Source organism: Populus nigra, chromosome 5 (assembly GCF_951802175.1).
Source record: "Populus nigra chromosome 5, ddPopNigr1.1, whole genome shotgun sequence".
Lineage (NCBI taxonomy): Eukaryota > Viridiplantae > Streptophyta > Magnoliopsida > Malpighiales > Salicaceae > Populus > Populus nigra.
In genome coordinates, this window is record NC_084856.1 from 1,166,093 (window position 1) to 1,190,779 (window position 24,687).

At 36.7% G+C, this 24,687-nt stretch overlaps 3 protein-coding genes across 6 annotated transcripts; 2 read left to right on the forward strand and 1 right to left on the reverse strand.

Annotated features, from left to right (window-relative positions):
* The first annotated feature begins 2,117 nt into the window (after positions 1-2,117).
* On the forward strand, positions 2,118-5,623 carry LOC133695211 (receptor protein kinase CLAVATA1-like). Its single transcript, XM_062117100.1, has 2 exons — positions 2,118-4,837; positions 5,112-5,623. The coding sequence occupies exons 1-2, from the start codon at positions 2,272-2,274 to the stop codon at positions 5,462-5,464; spliced, it is 2,919 nt and encodes a 972-aa protein (XP_061973084.1). The 5' UTR covers positions 2,118-2,271; the 3' UTR covers positions 5,465-5,623.
* A 5,069-nt stretch (positions 5,624-10,692) lies between these two features.
* LOC133694616 (uncharacterized) lies at positions 10,693-16,343 on the forward strand. Of its 3 annotated transcripts, none has more exons than XM_062116205.1 (3): positions 10,693-10,970; positions 11,210-11,274; positions 12,821-16,343. In XM_062116205.1, the coding sequence occupies exon 3, from the start codon at positions 12,928-12,930 to the stop codon at positions 15,943-15,945; it is 3,018 nt and encodes a 1,005-aa protein (XP_061972189.1). In that variant the 5' UTR covers positions 10,693-10,970; positions 11,210-11,274; positions 12,821-12,927; the 3' UTR covers positions 15,946-16,343. The 3 variants fall into 3 exon arrangements, with proteins under 3 accessions (XP_061972189.1, XP_061972188.1, XP_061972187.1); XM_062116204.1 differs by lacking the exon at positions 11,210-11,274 and adding an exon at positions 12,066-12,175; XM_062116203.1 differs by lacking the exon at positions 11,210-11,274.
* A 656-nt stretch (positions 16,344-16,999) lies between these two features.
* LOC133695268 (DEAD-box ATP-dependent RNA helicase 28) lies at positions 17,000-24,596 on the reverse strand. 2 transcript variants are annotated; one of them, XM_062117180.1, is made up of 19 exons: positions 24,211-24,596; positions 23,946-24,128; positions 23,793-23,861; positions 23,575-23,681; positions 23,397-23,475; positions 22,974-23,147; positions 22,440-22,588; positions 22,140-22,235; positions 21,632-21,734; positions 21,392-21,454; positions 21,018-21,079; positions 20,766-20,862; positions 19,900-20,018; positions 19,772-19,814; positions 19,427-19,528; positions 18,830-18,931; positions 18,641-18,724; positions 18,061-18,341; positions 17,000-17,469 (listed from the first exon to the last, which is right to left on the reverse strand). In XM_062117180.1, the coding sequence occupies exons 1-19, from the start codon at positions 24,514-24,516 to the stop codon at positions 17,454-17,456; spliced, it is 2,235 nt and encodes a 744-aa protein (XP_061973164.1). In that variant the 5' UTR covers positions 24,517-24,596; the 3' UTR covers positions 17,000-17,453. The 2 variants fall into 2 exon arrangements, with proteins under 2 accessions (XP_061973164.1, XP_061973165.1); XM_062117181.1 differs by having other exon boundaries at positions 18,830-18,928; positions 24,211-24,595.
* Between the last annotated feature and the right edge of the window lie 91 nt (positions 24,597-24,687).

A 24,687-nucleotide genomic window follows, 5' to 3' on the forward strand; every position in this document is an offset into this window, starting at 1 on the left:
TGGTAGAGATTATATGGCAGCGCGACGAAACATGCTATTAATGGTTTGGAACGTAGCAAAATTTATAGGCAAACAATACACTTACTTTTTCAAGAGTATTTAAAAGTATACTAGTTATTGTTTTTTTAAAATATTTTCTACTCTATTTTTTTTTAGTTTTAATTAAATCTAAAATAATTTTTTTTATTAATATAAGTGTTTGAGCTAACTTGCATGTACCTTAACTAATCTTATAGGCTCTGAAGTTAACGACCATGTAAATTTCTAGTAGTCATCATATTAGTAACTATAGAGCTTGAACTTAAGATTAAAAAAAGAACAAACTTATTAGTCCTAAACTGTTATCACTAAATTACCTACTAGATAATTACTTCTAGCTAAATTTTACATGGTTGGTTGTGCGGTCAATCAAGCGGTTGGTTATTCTATTAAACAACTTCTTATTATTTGAAAAGTTTAAAAATATAATTTGAAAATACAAATACACTTCTACATTTTTTTTCTTTTGAAATGCAATTTAAAACACGTAAACAAAACCGGCAATCACTTCCTTGTCCAGTCTTGTACAAATTAGATGTGTTTAAAAAAAATATTTTTTAAAAATTAAATCAAAATCAATCCAAATCACTCGTATCAATGAATAAAAAAATTTGTTGAGGGAATAGATAAAGATATTATTTATGTTATTAGTTGTTTTTTAAAATATTTTTTATTTAAATTTTTTTTTTTTTTAATATAAACACACAAAAATAATCAATATATATAATAGTTTTAAAATAAAAAAGAAATATATTTTTTAAAACACTGCCAACTACGTTGCCAAACATGATAAAAAAATGAAAGGACAGTACAAGCCATCAAACCCATGGCTCCACCACTGAACGGTCAAGATTGGTGTAAGGCGAGAAAAGAACAGAAGGGGTGGACTTTTGCCTCACACCCAAAAGGAGTCAGAGAGAAAAGTGTCTGTTTTGGGAAAAGACACAGGCAGCCTTTGCAATGGACCCAACAAAATCACCAAAGCCCATCCTTTGTTCATAATCGTTTCTTCCGAGAACGACACTATCCACAATATTGACGCGTCTGAAATTGAAATTAAAATTGAAATTAAAATTGAAATTGTTTTTTATTTAAAAATATATTAAAATAATAAATTTTATCATTTTTAATGTAAGTATATTTAAAAACATTAAAAAATTAATTTAAAACTAAAAAATCAAAAAATTTAAAACCCAAAAAGACCTCACGGCTCAATTCGGGACTTGGCTAACCTAGAATCGAGATCAATTTAGATAAAATAATAATAAAAAAAATTTTTGGCTGACCTGGTCAAAAATCCAAGTTGACTCGATAGATTTATTAACTTTTAAAAATTTTTATTGAGATTAAAATGATATCATTTTAATTTAAAAAAAATATACTAAATTGATTCATTTGTGCACTTTTTTAATAATCAAAACCTATTTTTTTTATAAAAAAAATAATTGGATAAAGTCCGGGCTGATCAGTGCCTTATGTCACGTGAATTTCAAGTTCTAGATCGAATAACCAAGTTAACAAAGTTATTCCAGATTGTTTTGCCTTGTTTTTAATATGGTCTTGCATTGTTGTTGAATATTAGTTTTACATTTTACTTTGATGAATCTATTATTATAATTCTTTATCTCATTATTCCATCTTTGAATTTCGATTTATAGACTATATATAAAAAAAGAATAGAATAATTATAGTATTTCACAGGCCGAGTTACGTCTCAAATTTCTCAACGAAATCTTGCTCCTGTAAGATATATTTACGTGCTATTTTTTTTTGTTGTTAAATTGACGGAATTTATTTCAAAATCCTTTTCTTGGTTTATAAAGTCAGTCAGTCCATGGAAGACAAGCTGAAGGTCTAACTGCGTTAAAACATGGACTTACATTTCTGAACCATGTAAAAAAATCGACCAATGGAAGCTAAATTACTGTTACTGTGAAATCTTAAACGTACAAAGTGGGACCCTAGCCATGATAGCAGGTGTGGTAGGGTCCAAGGCACACTAAACTCATGCAACCTCTACTACACTCTGTGACCCCAACTTTCTTAGATTTTTTTATTGATTCAAGTTTGATACTGCCAGAGCCAGTCATCGATTGCATACTCTACTTCTTATAGCCTGCCATATCCCTGTTTGATTGAACGTAGCCAATTGTACCAAATACACTACACTTCTACCTTTCCTTCGTCGCTTCATTCTCCGCTGAAGAAAAGAGGCAAAAAAAGCTTGAGAAAATGAGAACATTTCTGTGCTTTTTTCTTTTACTAGTACTATTGTTCGCTCCTTGCAGTGGATACAGTGATCTTGAAGTCCTCTTGAAGCTGAAAACTTCCATGTATGGACATAATGGCACTGGCCTTCAAGATTGGGTGGCTTCTCCAGCATCTCCCACAGCTCATTGTTACTTCTCTGGAGTCATGTGTGATGAGGACTCGCGTGTGGTGTCTCTAAACGTGTCGTTTAGACATCTTCCTGGTTCAATTCCTCCAGAGATTGGGCTGTTGAACAAGCTTGTGAATCTTACTCTGTCAGGTAATAATCTCACGGGGGGATTTCCAGTGGAGATAGCCATGCTGACATCTCTCAGGATTTTGAATATTTCCAACAATGTTATTGCTGGGAATTTCCCCGGAAAAATCACTCTTGGCATGGCACTGCTTGAGGTTCTTGATGTTTACAACAATAATTTTACGGGTGCATTGCCAACTGAAATTGTAAAGCTGAAAAATCTCAAGCATGTTCATCTTGGAGGGAATTTCTTTTCTGGTACAATACCGGAGGAGTACTCGGAGATTTTGAGCTTGGAGTACTTGGGCTTGAATGGTAATGCGCTTTCAGGCAAAGTACCTTCAAGCTTGTCTAGGTTGAAGAATCTTAAGAGCTTGTGCGTTGGGTACTTTAACCGTTATGAGGGGAGTATTCCACCTGAATTTGGGTCATTAAGTAATCTTGAACTTCTTGACATGGCTTCCTGTAACCTTGACGGTGAGATTCCTTCCGCTTTAGGTCAATTAACCCATCTGCATTCGTTGTTTCTTCAAGTCAATAATCTCACTGGCCATATCCCTCCTGAATTATCTGGTCTAATTAGCTTGAAATCACTGGATCTTTCGATAAACAACCTCACTGGGGAGATACCAGAGAGTTTTTCAGATTTGAAAACCATAGAACTGATCAATCTCTTTCAAAACAAGCTGCACGGTCCAATCCCAGAATTTTTTGGTGATTTTCCGAACCTTGAAGTGCTTCAGGTCTGGGGCAACAACTTCACTTTTGAGCTTCCTCAAAATCTTGGCCGGAATGGGAAGCTGATGATGCTGGATGTGTCTATTAATCACTTAACTGGATTGGTCCCGCGGGATTTATGCAAAGGAGGGAAATTGACGACGTTGATTCTCATGAACAATTTCTTCCTTGGATCGCTTCCTGATGAAATTGGCCACTGCAAGTCCTTGCTCAAAATCCGAATAATGAATAATATGTTTTCAGGAACCATCCCTGCTGGGATATTTAATTTGCCTTTGGCGACACTTGTTGAGTTGAGCAATAACTTATTCTCTGGCGAGCTTCCACCAGAGATTTCAGGAGATGCACTAGGCCTTTTATCAGTTTCTAACAATCGGATCACAGGTAAAATCCCGCCTGCTATTGGGAATCTGAAGAATTTGCAGACTCTGTCACTGGACACGAACAGACTTTCTGGTGAAATTCCTGAAGAAATATGCGGACTGAAGTCCCTCACCAAGATCAACATCCGTGCTAACAACATCAGAGGTGAAATCCCATCTTCGATTTTCCGCTGCACATCACTTACATCCGTTGATTTCAGTCAAAACAGCCTCAGTGGGGAGATTCCTAAGAAGATTACCAAACTGAAAGATTTGAGCTTTCTTGATCTCTCTCGAAATCAACTCACTGGTCAACTACCAGGTGAAATTGGATACATGAGAAGCCTTACATCCCTTAATCTCTCATACAACAATTTATTTGGCAGGATACCTTCTGCCGGCCAATTCCTGGCGTTCAATGACAGTTCATTTCTCGGAAATCCAAATCTCTGTGCAGCGAGAAATAATACTTGCTCCTTTGGTGATCATGGCCGTAGGGGGTCTTTTAGTACTTCAAAGCTAATAATCACTGTCATTGCTCTCGTCACTGTTTTGCTGTTAATAGTTGTGACGGTTTACAGATTGAGAAAGAAGAGGCTGCAGAAATCACGGGCCTGGAAGCTCACTGCATTCCAAAGGCTCGACTTCAAGGCAGAGGACGTGCGTGAGTGCTTGAAAGAGGAAAACATTATAGGCAAAGGTGGTGCTGGTATTGTCTACCGTGGGTCAATGCCAGAGGGTGTTGATCATGTAGCTATCAAACGACTTGTTGGTCGAGGCAGCGGAATAAGTGATCATGGCTTCTCGGCTGAGATTCAAACTCTTGGAAGAATCAGGCACCGAAATATTGTAAGGCTGTTGGGGTACGTATCGAATAAGGATACCAACTTGCTATTGTATGAATACATGCCTAATGGAAGCTTAGGGGAGCTTTTGCATGGTTCAAAGGGAGGCCATTTGCAGTGGGAGACTAGATACAGAATTGCTGTGGAGGCTGCCAAGGGACTCTGTTATCTTCACCACGATTGCTCGCCTTTGATTATACATAGGGATGTTAAGTCCAATAACATATTACTTGATTCCGATTTTGAGGCTCATGTTGCTGATTTTGGTCTCGCCAAGTTCTTACAAGATGCAGGCTCATCAGAGTGCATGTCCTCCGTTGCTGGCTCCTATGGTTACATTGCTCCAGGTCCGTGATGTTCATAATTAAATTACTAATTCTCTTACTTTATTAGCTTATTATGTATGTTTGGACACCATTGCATATGAGCCTGTAGATCCAACAGTTGAGATTTTTTCTGTAGGTCATTAGAGAAAAGATTCAGTGAGACTGAACACAATTGTTTATGTTCATTTACAATAGTCACAGCTTTTAGACAAGCCTTTTGAATTCAATGCAACTCCCTAAGATTTGGAGTAAAGGCTCCTTTACTAACATCTCTGATTGGTCTGATGTGCTACAGAGTACGCATACACACTGAAAGTGGACGAAAAGAGTGATGTTTACAGTTTTGGTGTTGTGCTGCTGGAGCTGATAGCAGGGAGAAAGCCAGTCGGGGAGTTTGGAGATGGGGTGGACATCGTGAGGTGGGTCAGGAAGACCACATCAGAACTCTCTCAGCCATCTGATGCAGCTACAGTATTGGCAGTTGTGGACCCCAGGCTTAGTGGGTACCCACTTGTAGGTGTCATTCACTTGTTTAAGATAGCTATGCTGTGTGTTAAAGATGAGAGCTCAGCCAGGCCCACCATGAGGGAAGTTGTTCACATGCTCACCAATCCTCCACAATCTGCCCCCAGCCTTCTCGCCCTTTAGACTTATCTTGATGCGCATGCGCTCGACTCCTGACTAATGTTTCTGGACGAATAAAACCATATAACCAAATTGTAATAATTTTGTGGCGAAATGGTCGGTAACACGGATTTCGCTGGTGTAAAAATTTCATGTTATGTGTTGGTGTTAGCTGATTTTCCATGCTTCGCTGGGTTATGAGTTGATTTATTGGGTCATTTGAGTTTGATTGGTTAATTTGAAAAAAAACGTGGCCTTTAAAAGGTTATTGTAGATACAGGACACGCACGTCATCTAAAGAGTCTTGGGCCATCGGAAGAAGGTTCATTGGGTCTACAATGTTGTTGGTATCAACATAGTGGTCTATTGATCAGGGGTTTTCAAGAGATTCGAACGTAGCTGAAGAATTCATCTCTTCGAGGATCCAATTGAGGAACCGGTGGATTTGAGATCTACATGAGCTGACGAGCAGGAGTTGGGATTGGAATTGGGCCGCAGTCTAGTTTGGCGAGTGAGCTTCATACTCGTTCAAAATCAGGCCTTTTCCTCTTCTTATGCTCTTGGAGAATTGTGACGAGGGTCAACGAGGCATGGACAATCAACTAGTTTCTGGAAACGAAAAACAACGATGATGTGAGGTTTGGAATTGAGATCAAGTGAAACGATCAAAATGATTAGGAGAATCATGCCTTTTTCTCTGTTGGGCTCGACAATTAACATGACCATATTTTTTTAAAAAATAATTTTTATTTAAAAATATATAAAATAATATATATTTTATTTTTTAAAATTTATTTTTGATATCTAAATAATTTAAAATTATATAAAAAAAATTAATTTAAAGTAAAAAAATAAAAAATAAAACTTTCTTAAAAATATTTTTAAAACATAAAAACAAACAAAATCTTAATATTTAGAGGAATTTTTTGGTCAGATATTCAAGCCATGGATTGGAACTTAGGGCTAATGAGTGGGATGTGTACCTTCACTCAATGTCTATTTCTAACTTGCATGTCAAATTAGATACATCAAGTAAGCCATAATCAAATAAAAAGAGGCTGCAATGACCCTATTGTCAATGAGTTGAAGCTTGACCGAACATCCTTGCAGCGTTGAGTTTTGAATATGACATGAGCTGGGAAAAAACAGAAGTTGCGTAATGGTTATGTCGACAATGAGAATCGTTGACTGAAATAATCAATTTTGACTTGGGATTCTAATAGCCTTCTAAGAGGACTTGATCAACCTACGATTTAGTGAATATCTTATTTGTGGGTTTGAACAAGAGAACATTCTTCAGCGGCTCCCTGCCGATTTATCTCCCAATGTCATCGAATTAACCACTAACCAATACTATTCTTTCTTTTTCTTAAAACCACATTAATCTATATTATTCTTGCAGTGAATAACGCGCTCCCTCGAGAGTCAAGATTCAAATAGATTGCACGTTTCGTAGTGTGTGTGTATATTGTTTTTTTAAAAAAATTTATTTAAAAATATATTAAAATAATATTTTTTAAAATTTTAATTTTTTATATGCTCATATCAAAATAATTTAAAAATATAAAATATATTAATTTAAAACTAAAAATATATTAAAAATATAATTGAATCACCACGTACCTCAAAAACTAACTTAATCATGTTCCTTATAAAAACAAGAGAAACAAGTCTTAGACTTAGTCCATTGTTTTATAAGTTGATTTGAACCCAACTAGTCCGGGTGATGGATTACTCCAAGTTAAAAAAAAAATAATTAACTTGGTTAAAAATCAAAACCTTAATCCGATAAAAATCAAACTATTAAATCATTAATTTATTTTAAAAAAACTAGAGTTAATCAAAGTCTATCCTCCTGTCCCGTAATCCAAATTTTACTTCAACCCACCTCGAATTGGATTTTAAATTTACGACGAATTCTCGAATTCTTAAATTTTGCCTGAATATAAAGGCGCGCAAGCACGCACACAAAAGAAGAAATAAACAGAGTCCTAGAATCCTATACATATGAGTGCATATCTTAAGATATTGATTTAAATTGACTGACATGCCTTTATATAACCATGGGTAGTTTCTAGTAGCACCCTAATGAGAAAAAAACAAGTAAATAAAACTCCATGTTTTACAAGTTTCCATTAGGTTTTAATATTATTATTATTTTTGTGGTAAAAGGTTTTAATATTTGTTAAATCTAACATATCTATAAATAATACTACATTTAAAACTCCCTGCCCACATTAATTACTAAAAGAAAAACCAAAATCTGAGTAAAAGAAAACGTCTATGATTAATTAAAAAACAAAAAACTGATCCTGGAAACAAATAAAAAATGGGAAATATATAAAAAACAAAAAAAAAGGACCTAGAACTATTATAAAACCCAAACAAGATAGAACTCAAACCCTCATATATTCAAATTGTATGGTTTTGTGAGATGTTTTAGGTAGTAGTTTCCATTAGGAGTCAAAAACAAACCCATTTAATCTCCATGCCTTTGCCCACATGGTGACTTTACACGATACATTTAACTTCCTTGATGTGATTTAGGTAAGGTTGGTTACATGTATTCTTTATGAAATAATTTAATGATACATAACATGGCCTTTGCTAGCTCTGGAATTTCTATGGATCCCACTTGTTTTATGCATTTCTGGCACCTTAGGACATGAATATGATGTCCAACTAACCTTGGAGAAGTGTGAGCTACACGAGCATCTTGAATTCACCACTCACCCCTTTTTATTTTTATTTTTTTATGAAGCAATATCCATTTTTTTTCTATGGTAATAACTTAGGTTTTCGATTCGATTTTGTTATTAGAGATATTTTTATTTGATTATAACTTCAAAAATTATTTGGTTAGGATAAGAATTTGTAAAACTCGGTAAAGATTTAAATTAAAAAAAAATATAAGTTTATAATTTTTTAAACTTGTTTTTTCTAATCAAAACTTAAAAATTGTAATAATATCAAATACATATGGTAAGTGCAATTGTGACTTGCAGAAAGGTGGAGCGACATGGAATGGAATGAGCCATAGTGCTTGGCCAGCCCAGAATGATGAATCAAAAAATAAAGGTGTAATAATTAATCCTTGCTTATTTTCATAGCTACTTTTGTTGTCGATGTCTAGGTTAATGATCTTCAAATTTCACCTCACATAGCTGCTAATAGGAAGGTCGTCTAATCTCTACCCTACCGAAATCCTGCCTGCAAAAACTAGATCCGTGTTTTGTGTCCTATAAAAAGCTTAAATTAGTAGCTGGCATTCAAATCAGAGTCATCTCAACAGGCAAAGAAAAGGTGTTTTTTTCAAAGAGTGTTTCCCTTTTTTTTCTTTTTTTGAGATACATATAGTTCTTCAATTTATTTTTATTTAGTTATTATTGCACGAGTCAAAATTCACTTTTAATCCTTGAATATATCAGGAATCTCACTCTTAAACTTTAAAAAAGTTAGGCTTTGAATTGACCGAGAGTCTCGAATCAATTTGTCAAAGTTGGTTTGAGTTTAATATGGCTGTTTTTATTTATTGTATTTTGTTTTTTTTAATAACCTTTTGTAAAGGTTGACATTTTCTATATAAAAAAAAAAGTACATGGATTAAGAAAACAAACTAGTTGGTGTCCAAATTCGAAGTGAAAGAGGCATATTTCAATGTCAAACATGCTAGGTCAAGCATCTTGGGCCCTAAAATAGATGGATTTTCATTTTCACTCGACACATGGTGGGGCTTTCAAGTTTCACCAACATTAGCATGCAGAGCACATGTAGTAGTCCCTTGCTCGGTTTTCATGAGCTTTGGTGCACAAAATCCCCCCTCTTAACATCATCAATCGTGCATACCACAAGTGACTGCTAGAGGGTCACAATTGACAGAGACAACGATGTGCCTCCTCTCAATTTTCTGCTTCTACACTTGTCCATCTCCTTTCCTCGGATCACAGCATACATAGCCCACCCGATGTAAGTTGATGTTAGGAAGTTTACGTTTTAAAATTTATTTTTGATATTAATATATTAAAATAGTTAAAAATTATAATAAATAAATAAATAAATTCAAATATATTTTTTAATGTAAAAATAAACACACTCTTAAACAACTTCTTGCCTTGAAAATTGATTAAAATAAAATAACACTTATCGTTATACCAAACTTTATTTTAGCCTTCAAAGATGTTATAATTTTCGCTTTTATTTCTATACTTGAAATTTTCCTACTTCAGCTTCATTATAGTATGTAGAATTAAACAACACTTATCTTTAGAATAAACACTATATTTAGTCCTGTAGATTTTATAATGTTTTGTTTTGATTTCTACACTTAGAATTTTCTTACTTCAACTTCATTATGGTATCTAGAAATTTCTAACATGGCATTTGTCATTAGGGCATGACTATAACATCTAGCATGGTGTGTATACTTGTATATCAGAAGCAGCATGTTGATTTTATTGTGCAAGCTAAATAAAATATAGCTAATATTTAATTAAAAAATAACCAGTCACTCGTATTATCACCAAGCTTGTAATAATGGATATAGTTGTATAATTGTTCCTGTCAAATTGCTAAAAATGGCCAAATTTTTATCTTTTTTCTCGCCATTTCATCTTAAAATCACAACAAGTAACACTATTTTCAAAATCCTAAAATTAAAAAATGAACAAGAATTTTCTTTTTTTAAAAAAATAACACACCATTTGTGTTATCACGAAACTCTCATAATATTAGAAATAATTGTTGTTGTTAAATAGCTTAAACGGGTCAAATAGAATATCCTTTTTTTTTCAAAATTTTATTTCAAGCATTTATCTTTCTCTCACCCTCTCATCTTAAAATCACAAGCAATTATTACTGCTCTAAAACCCTTAAAAAAAACAATAAAATTAAAAAAAAACCCATTTTTTATTTGTTGCAGTCAACTATTTAACAACAAAAGGCGTGTTGAATTTATTTCAACATTAAACATTAAAAACACCCAATTAAAACGTTGTAAAAATGAGATTAAAATATAGTTTAGTGGAGTGCTTACGTGTTGATAAAATGTAAGTAACAAAGGACATTCCGTATAAGAAATTAAAACAAGCTTCCATCGTCACCGGTTGACCAGACAAGCTGCCTGGCCCGGTCACTAATAAACCGAACCGGCTCGAAGACATACGGTTCCATCGCACGCATCGCACGTGCATTTACCCAACTTTGAGCTAAAACCACCAGAAAATTAAACAAAATAATTTTCAAAATTTAAAAGAAAAAACACAAACTCGAAGAACAACATGACTCTTCTGCCCTGTCCTCTCTCCTCTCTCTCAGTGGTAACCTCAAAGAGACCAGCAAGGCGAGGGTTTTATTTATGTTAGAAACCTTAGAAAATAAAGACAAAACACTTCCGTTTTAGGGAGAGAGAAAGTTAAAAGAGAGATAATTCTTTAGAGAGAGAAACACACAAAAAAGTTTGAGTCTTGGAGCTGTGTCACTCACCAGCTAGGGTTTTAATTTAATTTTCTCCTTGTATTAATTTATCATCAAGGTAAAAACTCTTTGTTAATTTATTTTTGAAAATTTAATTGTTTTTCTTTTGTTGTTAATCCATTTCCATTTATGAGATTTATTGTTATTTAATTACATATCGATTAGCATTAATCAGGATAATCTTAATTTAGTTCACAAAACCTCCTTAAGTTTACTCCATATCTTTTAATATTAAGCAATAAAAAAAACCTAGGGTTTTCTTTTGATTTCTTCCATTTTTGGTATTTTGAATTCTAGGGTTTGATCTTCTCTCATTGCTGTTACTGGGTTTTTGAAATGTCATGGCTGAAATTGATGGAAAAGTAAGTTCTTTTCTATTGTTTCGAGCTGATTGTCTTTGAAATTTGGTTTTTTTTCCTATTCAATTATTGGGTTTTCACTTTACCGTTTCTTTCTCTGATTATGAGTCTATCGGTTTTGAAATGGTGTGTAAGTGGTGGATGCTTTACAAAAGCTTTGATCTTTAGATAGTGTTACTATTGGTTTTAGGGTTTGCCATTGTTTTCCTGTTGTTGTTGCTTGTCATCAAGTTCATATACTGATTATTTTATGTTTTCTACATCAGTAAGTTTACGTGATCAGTTCTATCACTTGTGTTTTTATTGGAAATGCTGTTAGTGTGTTCTCTTTGCAAGTGTTGGTGAAGGGACTCCGGTATATGTCGAACATGATTCACTATCTGATCTGTGCACATGAAGCAAATTGCCATACAGCGGTGCTGGTCATAAAACTGCGTTTCTGTTATGCTTCATGAAATACATGCATACCACATACTAGTTGTGGTGACATATGCCAAGCATAACGTAAAGTATGCTATGCATGTCATGCATTGAATTCTCTTTCCTGGTTAGGCATCTGAAAAAGGCTGGTCTGTGCCAAGGACATACGAAAGTAACCATGCGTGCTTTCATAAAGCAATGATGAGTTGATCGATTTTGTGTAGTTCATTGGTGTTTTACCTGTATGTTTGAATCTTATAAAATGTTTATTCAACGAATGTGTTTCTCAAAGTAAAGACAGTGCAAGAAAGTATCTCCTTAATAACCATGTAATCTTTTGTTTTGTGCTATTTTTGGGTGCGCGTTGAAAGAAGATAATGGTGCCTTACCTTTACAACTGCTATGCACTTTCTGCTTAATGTTCTGATGCTCTGGTGTAAGTCTCCTAGTGTCGGGACAGTAACAAAACACTTATTTGGGAGTGGTGAGTGACCCAGCCCTACCAAATTCTGCATTAAAAATGGTCAACTGTTTTATTTCACCCTGCACAAACAATATCTATCAGTTTGAGATTCCAAATTCAAATTAATTATATGATTTGCCATGCATTTGCCATCATTTGTCCCATGATTACTAGTCTAAAACTTGTCAGATTCCATGCAATCTACCATCCGCATGTTCTAGTGTACCGTATAACCTGTGTTAGAGGAGGAGGCAAGTATTTGCTAAATTTGATAATGGAATTTATACTCAACGTGGAAGGCCAATTAACTTTCCCTTTTTGTATTGTTGTTCTCAGTGGGTAACCATTTACCGTTTTTTTTACATCCCTGCTTCCATTCTCTATGAATAAGAGTATTTTGAACCAAGGGCGAATTATCCTTGACACATTCTCTGGATGTCCTTGAATTTATATTATATATTTTTTCTGGTTTCTACTTACACTGGATGTTCTGTAATGAGTGATTTAGCCCATGTCATGTATTTATGTGGTTTTAGTTAGTCTTTGTTTAGTTTCTGTGTACATGTTTTTTAATGAGCTCTAATGTGAAGTATAATAACTGTTTGTCAGCTAATATATACTGTCTCAAACTATCTGCTTAGGAATTCTATTTCATTCCATTTGCAGGGAATCCTGCAAAAAGGTTCTAAAAGCCACCGTGGCTCTTGATGGAAAAGAGCAGATTATTATGCCACAAGGACTTCTTCAATGCTTGGAAGTGCATGTAATTCATTATGACTCTCGAAGATTTCTTTACACTGACTGAGATGAAGGATGGGCTCGCAGTCCCATCACGAGTCCATGAGTTGGTTGCTGTAATGAAGAAGGAGAAATTTACTGTTGTGAAAAACATTGGAGATGCAACCAGGCAATGGGCAGCTGTTGCAAGCACAGTTGCTGCTACAGAGAATAAAGATTGTCTTGATCTTTTTATTAACTTAGATGGGCTGTTGTTTTTTGATAGATGGTTAAAGCTCGCTCAGAAGTTCAGTAATGAAACAGCTGAAGGCTCTGTAGAAGAGTCAATTACTGCATTGTTAAGAGCGCTGGAAAAGCTGCAAATAGACAAGGAGAGGTCTATTACTTCAGGGGTCTGGGACACTGTCAATAATTTACTTGACCACAACAGTTCTCGGGTTCAGGATAGGGCAAGGGCACTGTTCAATAGTTGGAAGCCTGGTGAGGTTAGTGATGCAATTCACCATGATGTTCAGAGCGTTGGGGCATTTGATAATGTTGGAATGAAAGACAGTAACACTGGCAAAACTGAATGTGTTGTTCTTGATGTTCCCCTTTCAAACAGAAGGGCTGATGTAGAAAACAATGCTGCAGAACAAACTGGGGATGAAAGTTTGCAATCAAGAAGCTCAAATTGTCTTCCAGCAGAAAGCACCCAGGATGTACAAATTCAAACAAATGATTGTGATCATCAAAATTTAGACCATAGAAATTTGGAGAATAGAACACAAGATCCTCTCACCACCTCTGTGGATAGATCATTAGATCCCCATTCCCCCCCTGTTGTGTCAACTTCTGACCAGGAAAGCCCATCATTCAAAGAAAAATCCCAAGTGAGTAGTACTGTAGAAGGGGCTGCTTCTACTGAGACACGTAGTTTAGCAGTTCCAAGGGGACACACAGCTGAACCAGACTCGGAACCTCCAAAGATGCTTACTGATAAATCAGCTGCCTCCAGTAACGTGGAAGCTGCAGTTATTTCCTTGAGTAATGTTGCTGGCAATGCTCAGGAAATTGTGACAGGATCCGCTTTGCAAAATAATATTGACACCAAAGAGGATAATTGCTGTCCAAGTGCATCTGGTGATGTGGCAGCACCTTTATCTACATCAAAGGTTGGGACAGATGAAGTGGAGAATAGAAATCAATGTCAAACACCGATGTTTAATTCTACTGCCAAAGATGGTGAATTTTCTCCTGACCCTTCACAACACTTGTCTGGCAACAAGAGTGTGTTGGAAAAACTTGACAATTTAGGGAGTCTCTATCCACGGATGGAAGACATTGCCAGTGATGATGATAGAGAACATGGCAGTGATGGAGCTGAGGATAATTCTGATTTCTCTAAACCAACCACAGATAAACGGAGTCCAGATTTGATTGACAGAAGAAGATCTAATATTGAGCTTGAGTATGGCATAGTTGATGCTCTTGAAGTTGCTCGACAAGTTGCTCAAGAAGTAGAGAGAGAAGTTGTAGATTTCAGAGAACAATCCTGTAGCTCATCTTCGGAGAAAATCATGGAAAGTGGTATTAAGCAGCCAGGTAGCCCAGACTCCATAAATGCAAAACAGGATCTATCCACTGAGATCCCTCCTGAAAACGTGCCAACCAGTCAAAATCAGCCTTTTGAGACACATGCTGAACAAGAGGGGCGCATGATTGATTCAAATAATCAGGAAAATGAAGCAGAGAATGGCATGCATGACCTGGAGTCCTCTCAGGTTACTGAAGTGGCCCAAGAACCAGAAGTTAACACAGAGAAAGGCTTTTGTGATTTTGATCTGAATGAAGAAGTCTGTTCTGATGACATGGATCGCCCCATGAATACCATCTCCACCCCAATTTCTGTTGTTTCAGCCTCAAGACCTGCAGCAGCTTCTGGATCACCTGCAGCTCCTTTGCGGTTTGAGGGGACTCTTGGATGGAGAGGTTCTGCAGCTACTAGTGCTTTTCGTCCAGCTTCCCCGCGCAAGACTTCTGATGGGGACAAGACACTTGAGACTGGGGGTAGCGGCAACAGTTCAAAACGAAGGCAGGTTTGCTTTGATATTGATCTCAATGTGGCTGGGGGTGGAGAGGAGAAGGTTATGGATTTGATTTCGTCAAGACAAATGCCAGTCTCATCAGGCTTCCATTCCGGGGAATCTTCTTTGGAAGTGGGTTCAAGAAGACCAGAGAGACCCAACCTGGATTTAAATCGTACCAGTGATGATGGTGATGCGACACCGACAGATTTGAGATTGGAGGGACGGCTCTTTTACCAGTGGAATGGCCATCGCAGTCCATCTCCTGCTTTGTCATCGTCTTCAAGGCAGCCTTCAATGAGGAACTTTGATTTGAATGACAGTCCTTTCTTTCAGAACGACTCCTTGGATCAAGGGCTCTATCATAGCAAGACTTCCCAAACTGCAAGTGCTTATGGAGGACCTGAACCAGGTGATCCTGTTATTTCTATCATGGGTACTAGAGTAGAAGTGGGGAGTAGAATGGAAGTTGACAGAAAGGGTTTTATTCCTCAGACTCCATCCATGCCAAATGGCAAGCCTCTGGAACATGCAATGGACGCTAATCTTACAAGAATGGGAGCTGTTTTGGGTATTGTCCCCTCTGTGTCATACACGCACTCTCCTGTTTTTGGGTTCAATGCACTGGCAACAGCACCTGCCATGCCCATCTCTTCGGCCATGTATGGCCCTACTGGCTCAATCCCTTATATGGTGGATTCAAGAGGAGCCCCTGTCATGCCTCAAATAATGGGCTCTACACCAGCTGTTCCTCCTTACTCCCAGCAACCATTCTTCATGAGCATGAGCGGAGCACCCCTAGGTTTAAATGGTGCTGGGCCCTCACGGCCTAGCTTTGACTTAAATTCTGGTTTTACGATGGAAGGGGGAAGCATAGGTGGTTTGCGGCACCTACTCATGCCTGGCCAAGGCAGCTCACAGCCTTCTTCAAGCTCTGGGGTGGGTGGGAAAAGGAAGGAACCGGATGGTGGGTGGGAACCCACTTGATCTTTACAACATAAGCATCCTCAACCTCCATGGAGATAGAAACTTCCTCATTGTCAGCGTGCCAACTCCTGGAATCAGTTGATAAGTCTGATCAAGCTGGTTCATACTTGGATTGCAAACGATAATCCGGCATCCTAAGCTGATTGGCCTAAGTGAGGGAAGCAGAATAAAACCGGGGGCATTGTGAATGTAAAATGATTCATGAGATTAATAGCTGAAGCAGGAGAAAAAAAGAAGATTAGGGTTTTTATTTGTTCTTCATTTTGGTTAAGTTTCTTACTTCTCTTCTGTGTTTTATAGAAGGCAATTGCAATCATAGAAACTTTGGTACATGTAGCTGTAATTTATCTTCGTCACATAGCACAGAAATTTAAAGGAACTAATTGTCTTTAGCTTCATTTTTTGAAGTTTCTTTTTCCTCTTTTTTTTATATATATATATTTTCAAGCTCTCTTGTATAGAAGGGCGTATATTTAATTTCAGTAGTTTACTATTCCCTGTTCTGACGAACAGAAGCGAAGGGTACGTGAATTCTTTTGCTGATTTTCTATTGCAGAATGGTGCGTGCAGCTGAGGCCCAGATTGGTGAATTACATAAATCTCTTTATGATTTTCTGTGAAATCTCCAAACGGATTGTGGAGGTGTCAATTTGCAGCGTTCTTGGAGGAAAAAAGACTAGCAGCTTCCGTTGATTAATCAAAGCCAAGCAACGTAATTTTATGAGCTCAAAAGCAGAAAACCCTCGAGGCCACAAATAGGTAAAGACTCAAGTCACGTAGAAAGTTTAGTTCTTAGGGGTCGGTACAAGTCACGGTTCAGAAAGATGAACTAACAAAAATTGTTCGTTTTTTTTTTGTGAAAAAAAATAAATCAAAACAATGTTTCAATAAAAAAAGTAATTTTTTTTCGAAAAAAAATTAACGTATTGAGAAGCAAGTTTCGCCCATATCAGAACTAGTTGTGGACCTGTGGCCGAGAGACCTTGTAATTCCTGATCCCACGAAAACCCATTAAAAATTCAAATAGAAGAGCAGGTAATACTGACAAGAAACCTTATTAACTGGCTGCTCGCAAGTAGTATTTTTTTTTAGCTAGCATTTCCTGTATCATAAGGTAAGTTGAGTTGCATTGTATCAAAGATGATAATCAAGAAACCAAACGCAAATCAGGAGGAGCAGTTAGGCCCAGAGACCAATCTATACCACAAGGCAGCATAATAGATCAAAACTTTGTGGGCCAAATACCAGAATATTGCGACCCCGGACAACATTTGTTATTAGGTCTCGATACCTCCTAGTAATTATATATGAAAAAAATACAGGAAGGAAATTTAAAACATCGGGGGAGATGATGAACAAGTCCTTTGCAAGGATGCTTTCACGTACGCACCATCATCGGTTACTGTCTGCCTGCCTGCCTCTCTTCCTCTAAAACCGGCAGCTAAAGGACAGAACCTTCATAATATAGAGGTAAATGACCACATAATTTGATGGCCGACTTGATGGTGCTACTTGCGCTTATACCTGAAAAAAGAAAATGGGCATCGATGAGTATTGAGTTCCAGTACTTGGAATGATAAAAAAAATATTATTTTGATACTTGTAGGTAAAAAGTCTGAGAATATTATTCTGGAATGTCCTCTCTAAAGCAATCCATAACATCTAAAGTCCACTTTTTGAGAATTTCATCAATGCAAGTATCTTTGCTGGCATCGGGAAGTGGCAAATCAGAAATCTATCACTGAGATTAAAGCTGCAGTAATAATGCATTATATGACAACGCAGGTAGCATAGCGTATTTTATGGTTGGGAATCTTAGGATGGTGTAAGCTCCAAGAGTACTTTTATTCACACAACATAGGGCATCCATGACATCACATACATAACGCTTGTGCAAATATTAGAGACCTGTGTTATGTGGTAAACCATTTGTGAGTCACCCTACAGTTAACTGCAAGAGATATTATGCTGCGGCTTAACCAAGACAACCTATTTATCTAGCCTGCGTTGATTGAGATATGTCTCCTGTAGCTTTGATTCTATGCTATAGACAGTATGTAGGAGATCTAGAAACATAAAAGCCAAGAAAAGAAGAAATATTAAGCTGATTTATACCTTGATTTGCTTTTGAATGAATTCTTGGACTTCTTGTTTCCTGTTCCGCTACTTCTTCTCTTCTGCTTTTTCTCACTCATATCGCTCTGGAATAACTCCTGCATTTCTTCTGTCCTTGATTGAGTTCTTTCAGGAGGCTGCTTTGATTTCTTACTAGCCTTCTTCTGCGCAAACTTGCCCGCATCCATTGCCTTCTTCACAGCCTTCGCCGCTTTTGCCCGCCGGTAACCCAGATCGACTAGTGATAGTCCAGTCTTTTCTTTCTTATTTTTTCCACTGCCCTGCAGTATGATATAAGCAACACATTTCACTTTGCAAGGAGCATAAAAGAAACTTTTGCAAGTAATAAAATGTTAGCATTGAAATACGTTGGCCTGGTTTAATGATCTTATGAAAACCTGAAAAGCACTGACAAATTGACATACAAATTGCCACCTCAAAATCCTACTACAGAAACATCTTTGCACATATCTGCCTTATGGTTTGATATTAGCCATTCAAAATATCTAGTGCCATAGACAACAGAACAAGATTATATACATGCATGATATTTGCTCACAGAAAATGAGGGGACACATACTTCTGATTTCTCTGTCAAATCTTCATCCTCTAGCATCTCTCTGGCTGCTTGTAATTTTCGACGCTTTTTACGGGGTAAATTTTTCTGTTCAGCAGAAATTAGTTATGTTTGTGAGAATAATTTTTTTGAATCAGAAAATAATAGCATTAAATTGCAAAAACAAAAAAACAAGACAAGAACAAAAATCACCTCACGCTCTCGCTTCCTCTTTTCCTTCATTTTAAGGTCTTCGGCTTGTTGGGCACTCATCACCTCATTTCCAGAACCTTTTTCTTTTTCAACTGATGACTGCTGCATGCAATTGAAGACACCATTTGATTAATAGGAGAAACTAACCTCATACTAAGATTGTTTCATATGAAGTGCTGAGAGTGAAACTGAAAGAGGTAAATCATTTAACACAGGAGGAAATAGCTATGGTTGTGTTTATTCCATTTATAAAGAAGAATAGCATTATTGCTTAGGAGGCATATCTCCTCTAACATAAAAAACCATCTTCACGTGATTCCCATCCCCATAGAGGATAAAAGGAGATTAAGAAAATATACTAAATGCATTATCCAGCCTTGCCATATGACAGCAGATAAAACCTAGCATTATTTATCAACACCTTTCAGAAATCATTATGTTGACAAGGTTTGTGTCTTCTTCTGAGTGGCTATGGTACTGGCAGATCTCAACGGCCAGAAAAATAAATTCAAATTCCAGCTTATGAACATCTGGGACAGATTTGTTTTGAACATACAAGGCATATAACATAAACAACCATGATAGTATATAAAACACCTTTGCTGCTTTGGCTGCGAGCATTTTCTCTCTCTCTGTTACAAACCAAGTCCTTTTGGGACGTGAAAAGATTTCATCCTTGTGTGCGATCATATTTTCTGCCTGCAAGAATCATAGAAGTGTATGAACTTAATTTAGTGCTTTCTCAGGTTAACAGTTTCCAAAGTCACAAAATACTTTTACACCAATAGTAAAGACTTTCAATGCAATGTGATGGCCAAAAAAAAGAAATACAAAATAAAAAATAGAAGACTAGTACTCAAGTTATAACTATGGGCTATGAAGTACACTATATCTCTGACAAGATCAACAGGCAAGAAGTCTAATTGGAGAAGGGTTAAATACCTTGGTTGCTTCCATTTCAGCTTTTCTTATTGCTCTCTCTTCCCTGCAAGTATTGAACATCAAAAACTTCAGCGTAAAATAAGAATTTTTTGTTTAAAAGAACCACGAGAACATAATCCCATCAAGACCTCTCTTGTTGAAGAACATCAGCCACTTGATTTTCCATGTGCTCAATTATCTGAGACCACTTAATAATTGATTGCTCTGCAACAATACGGCTCCTCAACTTTGAACCAGCTCTCTTTGCCTGTTAAATGAACAACACGAACAACATGGCCTCTGGGTGAGTCACATTCCACAACCACATTGGTGAAACTTCTAGTTTTAACATTGGCAACTTCATGCAGAACTAATGAAGAGTTGGACTATCTCCAAATTCTCCTTTCAAAAACTTACTTAAATGAGATCATATAGGATACGGCCTTCTAATGAGAGAATCCATATATAATATATATGATAAAATATTTAACTAATACTAAGGGATCTGCTTTCAAAATATAACATAATTGAACATTAAGAGCCTATATAACTAAAAACAGGATTTTTCATCCATGTCTCCATATTTTTATGTCAATTTAATACATTCCTTCCTACTGAAGCCTTGACTATTGTTCTGGGAATATATTCAATTTTCTCAGATGCAACACAATCTCTCGCCCAAACTATTGTGACAGCTAAAAGGTTAATTTAAATTTTAGGACCCAGGACATCCTGGAAAGCCAGTGTATGAAAGTGCAATTTGACATCTCCATGGCTATGAAAACATTCTCTTCTTAGGTATTTGGTGCCAAAAATGTACATGGTTTCTCCTACAAAGCCAATACGAAACACCTTTCATACACTAAGAGAAGTAATATCAGTATTGCTTGAGTGAATGGAATAGCCAAGAAAGAATTACTATGCCAAATTAATGGTTCAAGATTAAAAATATCCAGGACAATTAGCCAGAAAAGTTAAACCAGTCTTAGAAGATGAAAGGAAGAATATGGCTCACAATGGCTTTCAAAAGGGATCGATCATTATCTGTCACAAATGTAACTGCATATCCTTCTCTACCAGCTCTCGCAGTACGACCCACTCTGTGAATGTAACTGCACAGAGAAACAAAGATAGAGGTGATACCACAATGCACTGTGCTCATTCAACAACCCAAAAAAGCATTCAAATGTAGGATGATGAACAAATATTCAGAAAACGAACAGGCCTGTCATAATCAAGCAACATCAGAAAATAGTTCAGTATTTACCTAGTAAGGTCACGGGGACATGCATAGTTGATAACTGTCTGAACACCAATAATATCAAGCCCCTAAAAAAGGCAAGAAAAAGGTAAAAAGGTACACATTATATCATCCAAACTCCAAATCTATAGCAAATAAAAAGAAGAGGAAAAACAAAGAGGTGAGCAAAAGAGCCAGATGTTGACATAGAGGCTGAATTCTCCCAAGTTCCAAAGAAAGAAATATTGTAAATTATTCAAAACTTTCCAATTCTTGAACACCCCAGTACCAAAAAAACCCTTAAATCAACAAAATAAAACTAGAAAAGGGCCCAAGAAGGTGATATTGATATAATAAAGCAATATGAAAAGGAATGTTTTAAGTCTCGTGTTTCCACTCACTCGAGCAGCTACATCCGTTGCAATCAAAAAGTCGACTTCCTGCTTCCTGAAAAGTTCCAAAGCCTACAGCATGTAATCATGAATAAGTCCGGGAGGCAACTGAAGATCTAAAATTACCAAGCTAAGCACTATGCTATCCCCAGAGTTCTAACATTTTGGTAGCACAACAGGGAACAATATTCAGGCAACTGCAAAGACCCTAAACAAGCAAAACACAACTTCTCAAATTAAGCAACTCACATCAAGACGCTGGGCCTGTGTAAGATTTCCATGAAGCTCAGCAGCTTTAAAACCTGCTAATCCAAACAAAATCTTCAACCTATGTGCAGCTTGCTTGGTTCCACTGCCAAAGAAAATTGAAATTGATCATTAAATTCATGTAACTGACAAATCTAAATACAGGGAGGACATGCTTGATCTGTGGAAAGCTAAAGTTGCCAGCCAAACAGTATCAACTTTTGCCATGGTCCCCATGTCAAAGACCCAGTTAGAAACAGGTGTTTGATTATTTTATTATTTTCATTTGCTCTATTGTGGAATTTTGATAATCTGTTGGTGGTTACAACAATAAAACAAATCCAAATTGCTGTTACTTCAACATTTCCATATGTGCGTCAGCGAGACCACACATCTAGATTCATTACATGTTAATTATTGGCATTTAGATAAGCTATTTAAAAAAAAAAAAAAAACCTCATTCAGAAAACAGAGTTTCTTGAAGAAAATGACAATATAATGCAATAGCAACCTGAAGATGATCGCTTTGGATGTAAAAGTTTTTGAGCACAATGCAAGGAGGACTGCCTCCTGGTTGACCTCACGCATCCTGCGTAGTCTAAGCACCCTGTGGAAGAGAACCATACTTCTTGGTTAGTTAAATCAAATTAACAGAGGGTATATCCAAAAATAAGTTGAAGGCCATTTTCCCATGATAACTTCAGTCAAAAATACACCCTTGCCAATACGCATCTGAGATACAGATGGCTAACACATTGTAGTCAATATAAAAGAAAAAAGAAATAAAAAATGCAGGGTCAGAATGACTCACTCCTCAGTCAATGCTGCTGGTCGTTTTGCAGATGGATCAGCAGAGAGACGCAGTGGTTTGGTTAGAGAAAGCTTTATAAGCTCATCAACTTCTTCAGTCATAGTAGCTGAAAATAGCATGGTCTGCCTCCTTTTGGGACAAAGTCGAACCTGCCAGTAAACCAGGAACTGATTATAAAAGACTAAAAGCAGCAATAAGACCTTCAATTGAAACTACATACAACTTACAACGACAAAATTGATTACCAAAATGCAGAAGCAACTAATGGCTTTTTTGTTCTACATGTGCCCAACTCAGTGAGACCTAAAGTGATGTATTCCTAAATTTCAGTTAGCACAATTTTAATGTATTCGTAAATTTCAGTTAGCACAATTTTGTTAACTGTAGGAGATATAGATGCTGTTAATTCCTGGAGGAATGTTTTACGAGATCAACTGTGACTCTTGACAATTAAGCTTACTAACAAAACTATTAACAATGACAGAAAAGCCATCACAGATCTTATGCAATAAAACAAGAAGAGGTCAAAGGTACCAGCTCGTGAATTTCAGCATTAAATCCAAGCTCCAGAAGTCGGTCTGCTTCATCAAGGATTAAAACTGCTAGATCATCCAAATCAACTGACATAGAATTGCGTAAATGATCTATCATGCGCCCTGGAGTAGCTACAACAATATCTGGCATTGATCTCAAGGCAGCTTCTTGCACCTAAACAACAATTACATCACTTCTGACTTGTTGATGAAAGAATAACAAGGAATTACTTGTTGATGAAAGAATAACAAGGAATTCCCATTTTGCAAGTATATGATATCAAATTAATTGTACACTTCCAACCGTGTCCAATCAAATAATAGGTGTTATCAAAAGCAACAAATTAAAAAACACTGGTGTTATTCCACCACAAACCAAATGTGCATGTTTTTACACAGTTGAGTGAATTGAAAAGATAAATACCTTCGTAGAAAGCCCTCCAACAACCAAGCAACATCTTATATCCGTAAATTGCGCAATTTTCTCAATCATACTGTGAACCCTGCAACACATTCACCAAGTATAGAATCAAATTCAATCAAATATTTAAAAATGAGATACACACGCCTTTAATTTAAAAGATTAGCGCACAAGCACTCACTGAACCGCCAATTCTCTGGTAGGAGTTAGAATAAGGACTCTTATTGCTAGAATACGTTTTGGACGAAACAGTAATCTCTCCAAAGTAGGTAAGGCAAAAGCTGCTGTCTGTAAAATAAAATCATCCAGAATTAGTCCTCTCATTTCTATTCGATCAACTCATTTTTTCACTAAACACAAAATGCACCAATTTTTCAAGTTATTAACAAAAGCTCATACCTTCCCTGAACCAGTAATAGCACTCCCGCAAATATCACGCCCGGTGAGGGCCAACGGTATACAAGCCGCCTACAAACAATCCTTAAAATTCAATAACCTAAACTACAATGTAAGTAAATGTATAACAGTCAAAATTGGGGTGAAATTGGAAACCTGAATTGGAGTAGGCTTAGTATAACCTAAAGCCTCGCAAGCTCGAAGCAGTGGCCGAGATAGATTAAGCTCCATAAACGAATTGGCATGGAAAGAAGTTCCTTCTGACGGCGCAAAAAATGACTTCCTTTCCTCTACATTAGTATCCTCATCACCCTCGTCATCTTCCCCCTTGTACTCTTCCTAGAAAAATAAAATAAAATAAATTACATGAAACCTATAAATTCCTTAATAAATGCAAGAAGTTTGTTAGTTAGTTAGTTACTTGTTTGTCAGGTTCGGAATCCGAGGAGCTAGCATCGTCGGCGTGTTCAGTTAAAGGAGTGGAGTGTTGTTGGCGAGCTCTTGAGATTTTGTCATCGATGGAAGTTGTGCTTCGACGAGCGTGTTCTTCGGCGACGGATTCGGAATAGGAAGCAAAGTCCCAAGGCGACTGCTTCTGCCGCCGTTTTGATGGTTTCTCTTCTTCTCCTTCTCCTTCCGCTTCTTCTTCCTCGTCTTCCAGTTCTTCTGCTTCTGATAATTCAACTTCTTCGTCGCTAGGAGGCTCAAATACGAAGCTTGGAGCCATTGATTTGACTGAGAAGAGGCAGGGAAGTTTGTGGTGCTTGCTTTTACAGAAAAGGGTTTTGTGCTGTTTGTTAAGGGTTTTGGAAGGAAGAGGCATTTTCCTGCCTTCTTTAGACGGTGTCGTTTCTCCTCCTCGTACACTCAATTCAGGCCCAATTAAAATATACTGGAC

Excerpts from the sequence above, each read along its gene's own strand:
- LOC133695211 (XM_062117100.1), top strand. The coding sequence starts at position 2,272 with ATGAGAACATTTCTGTGCTTTTTTCTTTTACTAGTACTATTGTTCGCT. Across the intron at positions 4,838-5,111 it reads CTATGGTTACATTGCTCCAG|AGTACGCATACACACTGAAA; the intron begins GTCCGTGATGTT and ends GATGTGCTACAG.
- LOC133695268 (XM_062117180.1), bottom strand. The coding sequence starts at position 24,516 with ATGGCTCCAAGCTTCGTATTTGAGCCTCCTAGCGACGAAGAAGTTGAA. Across the intron at positions 22,236-22,439 it reads CCAGCAGCATTGACTGAGGA|GGTGCTTAGACTACGCAGGA; the intron begins GTGAGTCATTCT and ends TCTCTTCCACAG. Across the intron at positions 18,725-18,829 it reads AGAGGAAGCGAGAGCGTGAG|AAAAATTTACCCCGTAAAAA; the intron begins GTGATTTTTGTT and ends TCTGCTGAACAG.
- LOC133694616 (XM_062116205.1), top strand. The coding sequence starts at position 12,928 with ATGACTCTCGAAGATTTCTTTACACTGACTGAGATGAAGGATGGGCTC.